This window comes from Sinocyclocheilus anshuiensis, unplaced genomic scaffold (genome assembly GCF_001515605.1).
Source record: "Sinocyclocheilus anshuiensis isolate Anshui unplaced genomic scaffold, SAMN03320099.WGS_v1.1 scaffold131, whole genome shotgun sequence".
Taxonomy (NCBI): domain Eukaryota; kingdom Metazoa; phylum Chordata; class Actinopteri; order Cypriniformes; family Cyprinidae; genus Sinocyclocheilus; species Sinocyclocheilus anshuiensis.
The window spans coordinates 306,921-318,792 of NW_015548193.1; the positions used below are offsets into that span (position 1 = coordinate 306,921).

The 11,872-nt window shown below is 37.1% G+C and overlaps 1 protein-coding gene across 1 annotated transcript in view; it reads right to left on the reverse strand.

Annotated features, from left to right (window-relative positions):
• LOC107653127 (galactose-1-phosphate uridylyltransferase-like) overlaps positions 1-11,872 on the reverse strand; it is a 145,282-nt gene that overhangs the window by 125,744 nt on the left and 7,666 nt on the right. The window contains exons 5-6 of the mRNA XM_016439763.1: positions 11,490-11,619; positions 4,448-4,504 (exon numbers count right to left, since the gene is read on the reverse strand). Of these exons, the coding sequence (XP_016295249.1) occupies positions 4,448-4,504; positions 11,490-11,619 (187 nt within the window). The remainder of the gene's footprint in view (positions 1-4,447; positions 4,505-11,489; positions 11,620-11,872) is intronic.

Consider the following 11,872-nt stretch of genomic DNA (forward strand, 5'->3'; position numbering starts at 1 on the left):
CTTGCGGCAACCACATGTGACGACCCCGGGCTGGACTCCGCTTCGTCCACGGTGAAAGCCGTCCGGCGATCCACAGCACGAAGTTGATGTATTTCCTCAGCGACCAGCACGGATCAGCTCCAGGCATGACGAAGTGGATTATCGTCCTCTTTTGGAAGGCCAAAAAAAGTAGTTTCGCTTTCACAACGAAACACACAGCGCCTTCACGACATGTCGGTGGCAGCAGCAACAATACTACAGCGAGAATAAAAGTTACGCCTTTCTTTGCGTGAACATTTGGGCGGCGTTATGCAAATCTTCCCACATCGTGACGTAGACATGTGGGGCATGTTAGAACGAGCCATTTTAGGTAGGCGTGGCTGACTCTTAACTTTTATAAAGAATATCTCTTTGGATTTGAAACTTTAGTCTTTGCAACTTTACAGATCTTCTTTATGCACCAAGAGCTTGTAACACTCCAAAGAGAAAGGAAAAATTGAAATTGCATCATATGACCCCTTTAATACTGTATATACGGTCACATTGGTTTTTGAGTGCAATTTCTCCAAATTCGTAGGTCAGAGTTCACCAAACTTGAACTTTGGAATGCAGTGAAATAAGCTTACATTTCCTGTCTCACGCATTAACATGCATATGAATGGAAATAAAAAAGTTAATTTACACCATTCTTGACCTTAAAAGAGATATTTCAGATATTCAGATTTTTTTTAGGTCCATTTAGCTGTGGCACGGTGTAAGTTCATTTGCCACTCACACTTTTTTGTGGAACCCAGCCCCTGGCCAAAATATGAGTTTAGAATCCATAATAATGCTTTCTCCAATGAAAAAGTCCATCTCCTATTGTCCTCTCACATCAAAAATCCACTGACAAATTTGTTTTGAACTGTTTTTGACTGTTTTGGCTTGTAAACGGTGCTTGATCTGAGCATATATCACTCCTGATTCAGACAAGATGAACTTTTCACTGGAGAAAGCAATATTATGGATACAGGACTCATATTTTAGCTAGAAGCAGAAGAAGTTTGAAGTTAAAAATGCTTTAATGATGGATTTGTTTCTTACAAACACGCAGCTTTTGTCTTCTCAAGACATTAACTGATGGACTGGAGTGGTGTGGATTATTGTGATGTTATTATCAGCTGTTTGGACTCTCATTCTGATGGCACCCATTCACTGCAGAGCATCCATTGGTCATCAAGTGACGTAATGCTATATTTCTCCAAATCAAGAAACAAACTCATCTACATCTTGGATGGCCTGGTGAGGACATTTTCAGTAGATTTTCATTTTTGGGTGAACTATTAAATTAAAGTATCCGAGTCCATTTTGACCATTCACATATAAGCTAAAATTCATACGAGCCCTGAAATGAGCCAAAAAGTGTGAAAAGACCCTGAGATACAGTGTTTTCAATTTCACTAAACAGCAGCACGATAATCGTTTCAAGAGACGGATGAGTCTCTGTTTTGAGAGCTGATGTTTTGTGTTTGTTCAGTGGTGGGTGGTTACGGATGATATGAGAAAGCGTGGGACAGATAGAGAGAAAAAGACACAGATCAACACAGCCAGCCTGCTATATAGTGAGCGCCCGCTCACTCGCTCGCTCTCCGCAAATACTCTCATCCTAGAGAAGGTGGGCAGCCGGATACACGTGGCTTATCCATCTCTCCCAGGGCATGCTGGGTAAAGCTCAACTCCTGCTGGCTAACACAGACCTAAGCCACACAGAGCTCCAGTCTCTCCACAGGGCCACACACACGGACAAGGAGGGGGATTTATTTACTCATATTTAGCTGCGACCATTGATAAAATCATATGAGAAACTTAAGAGCGGCTTACGGCTGATTCTATCTGGGCTGAGCCGGTGTATGCTGGGAGGTTGATTTATCTTCGAGGTCGATGATTGATGTCACGTCCAGCACATACTGGGACGCAGGGTGGATGTGCAGTCATAATGACAATATGATGCATGGATGAGCTGTTGCCAAGGAATCTAGTCTAATGTGGTGCTGCTAAAGGGTCTATTAACATTTAGTATATATAAAAAAAATAAAAATAAATCTAAAAAATAAAACCTGTAATTTGTTCACTGTTCAAATATTTTGTCCTACCCCAGTTTAATGTGCAGACAACTACAATTTGACTGGAATGGATTTTTAATCTAGTTTTTAGTACCATTTTGAATTTGTGCTTTTGATTTAGCTTATTTTTTTTAAATCATTATTTTTAGGGTTTCAGTTTCAGTTTATTTTTCTATTTACTTAAATTTTTGTTTCATTATTATGTTAGTATTTTTAGGGATATCAATGTTTAAGCTAAATTAAACTGGCACAATTAAATACGTTCATTAAGTTAATAAGTTATTAAGCACAATCTTATTGTTATTGCTGCTCACACTAGAACTAAAACTATTAACAACTATTTTGTTAATTAAATAGAATATAAATATAAGATGAAAAACATACATGAACTTACATGAAAATTAGAAATGTTGCCTTGGTAACTAACTGAAACGAAAAGTTTATATCAAATAAGCTAAAAAAATAAGCTAGTAAAATGAATTAAATAAAACTGAAATAAAAATTGATTAAAGCTGCGTAGAATATATATATAAACAAAATGAAAAAGGCACATAACAGAATGACTAAAAATTAAACTAAAATTAATATGAAACTGAAAATATAAAAATAAAAGCTAATTCAAAATATAAAAAATACTAAAATATATAGTATATAGTACAGTATAGTATATAAATTATACTAAATAACACTATTGATATCTAGTTAGTTTTTATTTAATGCAGGTGGATTGTTAAGTTTTCAAGTTTTATAATATACCATGTATCAAAAACTACAAGTTAGAGTCATACAAATTTATTTATAGTTTACTTTTAGGCTTACTAAAAAGTTAACTAACAAAAATATTTGCATTCAGTTTTCTTTTAGTTTCTGATAATGATAATAGCACTGCATTTATTTTTGTTGCTGCATTACAAAAATGAAATGTCCTGCAACTGCAGAAAAAGTTTACTTTCTCCGGCCAACTAAACCATATCAATCAGAACTTAAAGGGGTCATATGATGCTTTTTTAAAGATCATTATTTTGTGTATTTGGTGTAGCTTTGCTGTTCTGTTGTAAGTAATCTTAAAGATTCCTAAATGCATCTACTTTCGGAAGGCCAAATTCTAATGCTTTCGCCTAGAAACACACACCGTCTCCCTGACATGGCTGCTTCAACACTAACTGCGGTTACTGAAACCACGCCTTCTTTCTTTGCGTGCACATTTGGGCGGCATTATGCAAATATTCCCACATAGTGAGGTAGATATGTGGGGGCGTGTTAGAACGAGCCGTTTTAGGGGGGCGTGGCAGAGTCTTAACTTTGATAAAGAATATCTCTTTGGTTTTGAGACTTTAGTCTTTGCAACTTCAGGGATCTTATCTATGCACAATCAGCTTGTAACACTCCAAAGAGAAAGGAAAACTTGAAATCGCATCATATGACCCCTTTAACAAGTTAGTTCACTATACAGTGCATCAGCACAAGAGATCAGATGTGATGAGGCTGAAAAATAAATGGTAAACCTTAAATCTATGGTATGACCGTTAACCCTTCATTCTTCAGGTGTGGTTTTATAAAGAAAGTATTATATGGAAAATATGAGTGGTTTGTGACCGCTTCTTTAAACAGAGCTTACTACTGTCTGTCAATCCATCTGAAAATCCTCTACTGCCCCCTAGTGGAACACACAGCCATAAACACAATTCATTCAGTGAGAGGGAGCTCAGTGTGCGGCCAACCCAGAGAGTTTGGCTTGCTGTGCTGTCACGGCACGACAGTGACAGGCTTCCTGCGCTTAGAAGAAACAAGGGTAAGACAGACAGCCTGAAAAAAGGAAACGAGAGGAAACAGAAGTTCCTTGCTGCTCAGAGTCAGAGCGGAAGCATGAAGATGTCAACAAAACACATCATTTACACCGAATGCTATCAAACTGATAAAAGCAGCGACGTTTTCCACCCCATTGCCATCCCAGCGACCTCCTCTTTAATAAAAAAAAATCCCAGAATCCCCACAAGACTAACCCGCTCGTCTATAAGAGTGAGAGGCAAGAGTAATTTTCGAGCGGGAAGACGGCTTTCCCTGGAACATCTCTCTAGTTCCCTAATTGGAGTCTACATGCTTTTTAAGATCCTGCTTGCATTAGCCCTGTCTCGTCAGCAGTCTCTCCACTGAGGTGACAGTTAAAGACCCATTCCAGCCTTAAAAAAAAAAAAAAAAAAAAAAAAGAGTATTCCATATGGTCGAAGACTGCAGTGGATACGTCGTAATCCACAGAATAGAATTTTATGGCTCTCTGCCTCCGAGCCGACAGGGGCAAACGCTAATTGGCAGGAGGAGGGCTAAAAAAAAGGGTACATCAATGGAATAACAAGGTGACGGCGTACCTGACAGTGAGGATGGGGGTTTGAACAGCCCATCATGGCTCCTTTATTCTCGAAGATCTGAAACACAGAAGAAAAAGACATTACGTCCTTCCAAAAACCCAGACATAACAAGCCACGGCAAACTGTATACAAGTGTTCAGAAACAACCCAAAACACACTCAAACAGACAGGTGCAGACAAAACACGCACTCTGTTATTGAGACATGAAGAGATCAGAGCACATGTTGCTGTTTAAAAGGAAACATCCTGTCGAAGGTAGTTTTAAGACTTCCTGGCACCTCCCTCAAGGGCGATATAAAAGGATTTGAGCAGGATCTGCCCTTGACTACTCCACTTGATAAATATTGACTCGGCTAAAGTCACCGCTCTTCAGGGTCTGTAAATCGCAAAGACGAGGCAGAACACATGCTCTGATGTGTCTAACAGAGAGGAGATAACCACCGGTGTTATCCGGAGGAGTAGCTAACCGATAGTCTCTAGTGGGACAAACGGCAAGTAATGTAGAAACGCCACTATGGATGCTTCTGAGATTTAACTGAACTTTGCTGCACCCTAAAATAATGATTTATTGTTCATTTCACCACGACCTCATGAGGAAATGTAACTATTTTATGAAGTGGCGATTTTGTATGAATTCAAACGATGTGATTCGTACAGAAACGTATGAAAAATGTAAGCATGTTGGTCCACCCCTAACCACGAGTGGGGCGTTCAAGTCATTTCAGAAATATTGTATTCACATGTTGAATGCACACGAACAAGCCCTGTGTTTCTGAGTTGGGGGTTTGTCAGTGAGAAAATATGTGCAGTGTCTGTATGATTATATTTGATAAAAATAATGATTTTTTTTTTAATTTACAATAAAACTAAGCTAAGTTGCATGTGCAAAATACAATAGTATTGTAGAATTACAATACTGTACAATTAGAATATATAACGATTGAGTTTACAGCACCTTCATAAATTTAATAAAAACATAAAAAAGCAAAAACACACCTGATGCACATTCTTCATTCATCATTTTGTAGAAGTAGAGCTATAAAGGCCAAAGTGACTTCCCTAGTAAAAAACATATTTAAAATACATTTATTTCACACTAAGTATAGTTCAAATCTATTAGCATATTTACATATATAATTAGCACATCGCTCGAGACTGACTGATGTAAAAATTTCATTAAACTTTATTTGGAGTACTACTTGTGCACAATGCACATTTCTTAATATTAAGCCTAAAATGTGTTTTAATGTCACTATTGATGAGGATTGTATGATCTTTGAATAATATCGGCCTTTAAATGCAAGATATTTAAAGTGTACCTGAAGTATACTTGCAATAGTTCCACTTTAACACAATCAAATATACTTCAGTATATCTTTAGTTGGACCTCAGCACTATTTCCGCACAATTAAAGCGCATTAAGTGCAACATTAGCTGTTCCAATTTAGCAGTCTTTAGTATACCAGTTTAGTATACTAAAAGTACAATTGCGGTGTATTTTTATTAAGTACATAAATATCTAAATGCATTTGTAGTATACTTAGCATGAAATAAATGTATTTCAAATATATTTTAGTATATTTATTTTTCACTAGAGCTGTCACTTACATTTACCATTGCGCCCTAGCAAGATAATTAATGGCAGGTGGGCTTTCCTTTTGATCAGTGTGCTTTGTCCCTTTGGATAAAATTATTTTAGAACGTTGTTGGACAGAACAGTTCATTTGGACAGAACTGGTCATTTTTCAGACTTACTATGTCCTCATCATAGACCCAGCTGACTTTTAGTCCTGGCAGGGCTACTGGGGTCCATATAGCCAATGATGCTTAGAGACATAAAAGGGCAAGACTCAGACAAATAGGGTTGAATGCACCTGATACCTTAATTACTTCTTCTCAGCTTGTAAAAACAAACTTCCCAAAGACTTACAAGCATATTATTTGAAAATTTACGAATGAGATTAGCCACCAAATTGCCAAAATGTAAAATAGTTCCAAATTGCCATGAATGTATGTTGGTTTGTCTGCATCATTGTTAATCCTTCAACAAAATTACTGAAGAAAATGTTCATGGATAAATTTTTTTGGGGAGTTTTTATCATTGGTAATGAAAACGAGATGAAAAAGACACATCAAGAAACTTTTTGATTAAGTTGACTTTCTCACATCAACAGAAAACTGTGTGTTACAGCACTTTGTTTCCTAACTTGGTGCAACACAATTTTCCAATGACAAGTAATTTGTCACAACGCAATCAGAACATATTTTAATCTTTAATGTTCAATATGCAGCTGTGTAGAATTACTGTATAATTTGGACCAATGATATTTCACAGTGTCTACTAAAATGCGCAAAATGCTTGTCACAATCTCAGGTTAGGACACGGTGTTGAGTTACAGATTCAGTGTCCCTGGAGTAACCTGAGGTTGGCACTGTGCCGTAATGCTGTAAGTCTGCAGCAATGCTAGCTCAGCAAAAGCACTGAAGGTGCTTCCTTTTGCCATGAATACATAGATACCTGCACTCGAGCACCCTTGTGAACCATTAAATAACAAATTGATTCACTTTATAGCAGGGGTGTCCAATCCTGCTCCTATAGGGCTACTTTCTTGTAAAGTTTAGCTCCAGCTCACCTGCCTGGATGTTTCTAGTGATCCCGAAGACCTTGATTAGCTGGTTCAGGTGTGTTTAATTGGGGTTGGATTTAAAATGTGCAGGAAGGTTGCCCTCCAGGAACAGGATCGGATGCCCCTGCTCTATGGCCTTATGAACTTGTCATTGGGGCAATACCCTTAAATGGACAACTTTGTACCTTACCTACCCCTAAAAGGTGCATTTTAGTACTTTAGAGTAGTAATATGTACCCTTAAGATACTACTACGAACCTTTTAGGGGTAAATTAGGTAAATTGCCTCTTTGAAGATTATATCCCTAAAGGCTGCTGTATCCCAAAAGGGATAAAACATTTTTACACATTTTTTTTTCTAAAATTGTACAGACACAAGCAAGTGAGCACCATTTCAAACAGGACCAGTAAGTGTTTTGCTCAGTGCCAATAACTCAGTGATTGCCCCTTGAAAGGCTCGAACCTACAACCTTCCGGCAACCAGTCCACAGCTTTGACCACTTGCCTTCACCCTCTCATACTGTACTTCACATGTTTATGAAGATAATTTTAACTGATGGCACTGCTCTCCTTGCTAGTTTGTAGCTGCTATGTACCATACATATACATATACATACACTGTAATGTATATTGCATTCCTGCACTCCAGGAGAATACACTCTTCCTATATTGTTTGGAATTGACTGTGTTGTGTGATCCTTTGGAGTCAATGAGTGTCCTCCCTTCATTATCTATCTGTTTGTGGGAAAACTGGAGGACTTGTTGGTTTATACCTTCTGTTGACCTCAGTGACAGCTGGTGGGTTTCATCAATATGTTTGGTTGATATAATAAATTAAAGGTCTTCAACCCTGCTCCTGGGAACCCACTGTCCCGCAAAGTTTATTTCCAACCTGCTTCAGCTCACCTGCCCTGAGCTTGATTGGCGTGGTCAGGTGTGTTTGATTAGGGCTGGAGCTAAATTCTGCAGGACAGTGGGCACAGGAGCAGGTTTTTTTTTTCCAATACTGATGGGACACATTTTTGTTAAAGGGATAGTTCATGCAAAAATGAAAATTAGCCCATTATTTACTCACCCTCAAGCCATCCTAGGCGTATATGACTTCCTTCTTTCAGATGAATCCAATCGGAGTTATATTATAAATTGACAACTGACAATTGACAAATTGACAGTCTACAACAGTGAGCGCAAGCTAGATTCAATTGATTATTACGTTTTAAATATGGTTATTTTTCTTACAAAAACGCATCGATTCACTACAAGAGGCCTTTGTTCACCCCCTGGAGCCATGTGAGGCACTTTTTATTATGGATGGATGTGCTTTATTTCACTTCTTTTAGACTGATGAACTGTAATACCCACTGACTGCCATTAAACAGCTTGGAAGATCAAATAATTCGTCCGAAAGAAGAAAGTCATATAAACCTAGGATGCCTTGAGGGTGAGTAATTCATGGGCTAATTTTCATTTTTGGGTGAACTAACCCCTTAAATGAAGAAGGAAAAGAAATAAGCAACAACTGGCCCGCAAATTGTTTTTTTATAGAAAATATTAAAACTTTCTTAGATAAAAGTGGTGTAGTTGGAGCCATGTTCCTTGATTTAAAGAAAGCCTTTGACACCGTTAATCATAGAATCCTTATGTCTAAGTTATCTTGTTTTAATTTCTCATTACATACACTTAACTGGATAGAGTCATATCTATCAGATAGATTTCAGTGTGTTAGAGTACAAAATCACCAATCCAATGATTTAGGTACATCAACTGGTGTTCCGCAAGGATCTATCTTGGGTCCATTGCTTTTTGCTATATATATACATAAATGATTTTCATCTTGCTTGTCCTGGCATTAATATACAAATGTATGCGGACGATACAGTAATTTATATACATGGTAATAGTCTAGTACAAGTTGCAAATGAACTCACGAATTCTATGGTTAATGTGTCAGCATGGCTAAAAGAGAATTGCTTACAACTAAATGTGTCCAAGACAGTATGTATGTTTTTCTCTAAGTCTAACAATATTATTAAAGAGCCGGATGTTTACGTGTCAGGGGTGAGGCTGCAGGTAGTGCCTCAATATAAATATCTGGGAATACTGATTGATTCTAAACTTACATTTAAAGCTCAAGTTAAAAAGGTTTGTAAGCAGGTTAAGTTTAATCTCTATAATTTTAAGTTTATTAGAGATTATATGTAATTAGAGGCAGCTAAGATGTATATGTATTCTATGGTTATTTCTCACATGACTTACTGTTTAACCACCTGGTCTCAGGCGAGTTCAGTGACTCTAAAACCATTAGAGTCCTTATACAAACGTGCACTTAAAGTCTTCGATAAGAAATCGGTACATTATCATCAGTCTAATACTGAAAAAAAATATAATTTGTTAAGTTGGGAAAACATGATTAAGTATGCAAATGTATGCTTGATGTATAAAATTATTTATGGTTTATCTTCTCCCCCTCTTGGTCAGTTAGTTAGTATTAGAACAACTGATTATCGTTCTACAAGAGGTGCATTAAGAGGAGACTGTATCATACTGCTTAGACTAAGTAATTTTAGTTAGTCTGCTTTTTCTGACACAGCTGCACGAGAAAGGAATACTATTCCGACAACTATAAGAGATCTAGACACATATGCTTTATTTAGGGTTCAATTGAAGAACTGGTTAATTAGTACTCAGATTTGTCAACACTAGAATTTTATATTTGCTAGCTATCCTATTATTGATTGTATCTTGTTTGCATTGTCTCTATTTGATCCCATTGTTTTTTAATAGAATACTGTATGATTTGAACTATGTAATTATACATTTTTTAGTATGTATTTTTAATTACATTTTATTTTAGGGTGACTTGTAACATCTTGTCCAGGGACTACGGATGTAAAATAGCCTTTGGCTAATTCTGGTACATTTACAGGAATGTTTTATTAATGTACAATGTCCCTTTGCTAGCTATCCTATTATTGATTGTATCTTGTTTGCATTGTCTTTATTTGATCCTATTGTTTTTTAATAGAATACTGTATGATTTGTACTATGTAATTATTAAATTTTCTAGTATGTTTTTTTAATTACATTTTCTTTTAGGGTGACTTGTAACATCTTGTCCAGGGACTACGGATGTAAAATAGCCTTTGGCTAATTCTGGTACATTTACAGGAATGTTTCATTAATGTACAATGTCCCTGTCAACTAAATAAAGTAAAGTAATAAAAAAAACTCCAGTAGACAGTTGCATTAAATGCTTGACTAGTCTTACAAGTTAGTCACCTAATGTTATTCTTTAAGACTGGTCAAAACTTGTTTAAGTCAGTTACATCAAAAACATAGATTGGTCAATTTGAATCTGAAAAATAAGATTCATTACCTATTGGCTAACTTCTAACTGGTCAGACTAGTTCTGTTGATAAGACACAGTCTTAACATAGAAGCTAGATTTATGCAACTGGACCCAGTTATCCAAAAACACTAGATTTTGTGTTTCATTCACATCCATTCTTGTGATTGTGAATGTGGGACAGCGGGTGCAATGAGATATGCTGAAAAAGCAACTAGTAAGATGTTGAAAATGACAAAATGGCACAGATTGTACAAAAAAAAATCAGTAGAGAAAATCCATATATGAAGGTTAGCCAATCATAACAGAGGCCATTTATCTATTGATGCTAAGGAACAGTAGCAAAAATTGTGGAAAATAGTCATATAAAACTAAAATATGACTGTTTTATGACTGGCGCAAGAAATATAACTAACATTATAAGTGGACTTCAGAGAAAAACATAACATGATAAAGTGTGTAGGATTTGATACCTTTAAGCAGAATACCTTCATTAAACTGAATCTATAGTCTGTCAAAAAGCCACTGAGGCTCAGGAACTCTCTCACGCTCAAAAGTTAACTATCTTTTGGCACAAACATCTTAATTCATTGCATTCATATCCCTGGAACCCTTTGAAGTGCTCTATTATTCCCCCACAGAAGCATTAATGTGTCCAGAGAGGCCAGAGAAGCGCTCCACCCTGCCTGCCATTGATCAGCGCTGAGACACCCTGACTGAAGAACATCTCCCAATTGATCCAATTAGCGCTGATGAGGAAGACTGGGACAGAACCCAATCGAGTGCTGTCCCTGCCTCCAACTCCTTTAAACACACACTCTTATGCAGTCACGTCCCTGTAACGCCACGGCTTCTAGAGAGAAAGTTTCTTGGGGCAACAAATGGTGCAAATGTTTCATTAAGTTGCTACACCCCCCAGAGAGAGTCACAGTGAGAAAAATGTCTTGTTTTTTAAAATGAGTCATATATCCTAAGGCTGTATTTTAGTGCAAAGTAAATTAAAATGTTCTGCTTGTGAATGCAAAGTAACAGGTGCACCAAAGATAAAAATGAGGACGAGATGTACTAACCTGCACCCACGTGTATTCAGCACCCAGCTCTACAATCAGATCTGCCCACTTGTCAATCACTTTGCGGATCTCTGCAGGCTGCATGAGCGGGAGGGTGATGTCAGACCAGGGGTGGAAACACATGACCTTACTTAAAACAAATAGAACACAATAAATTTGGTTGAAACTATCTATCTATCTGTCCGTCCATCCGTCCGTCTGTCTATCTATCTATCTATCTATCTATCTATCTGTCTGTCTGTCTGTCTGTATCTCTCTATATATCTCTCTATATATCTGTCTGTCTGTCTATCTGTCTGTCTCTCCATATCTATATCTATATCTATCTATCTATCTATCTATCTATCTATCTGTCTGTCTGTCTGTCTGTCTGTCTACCTATC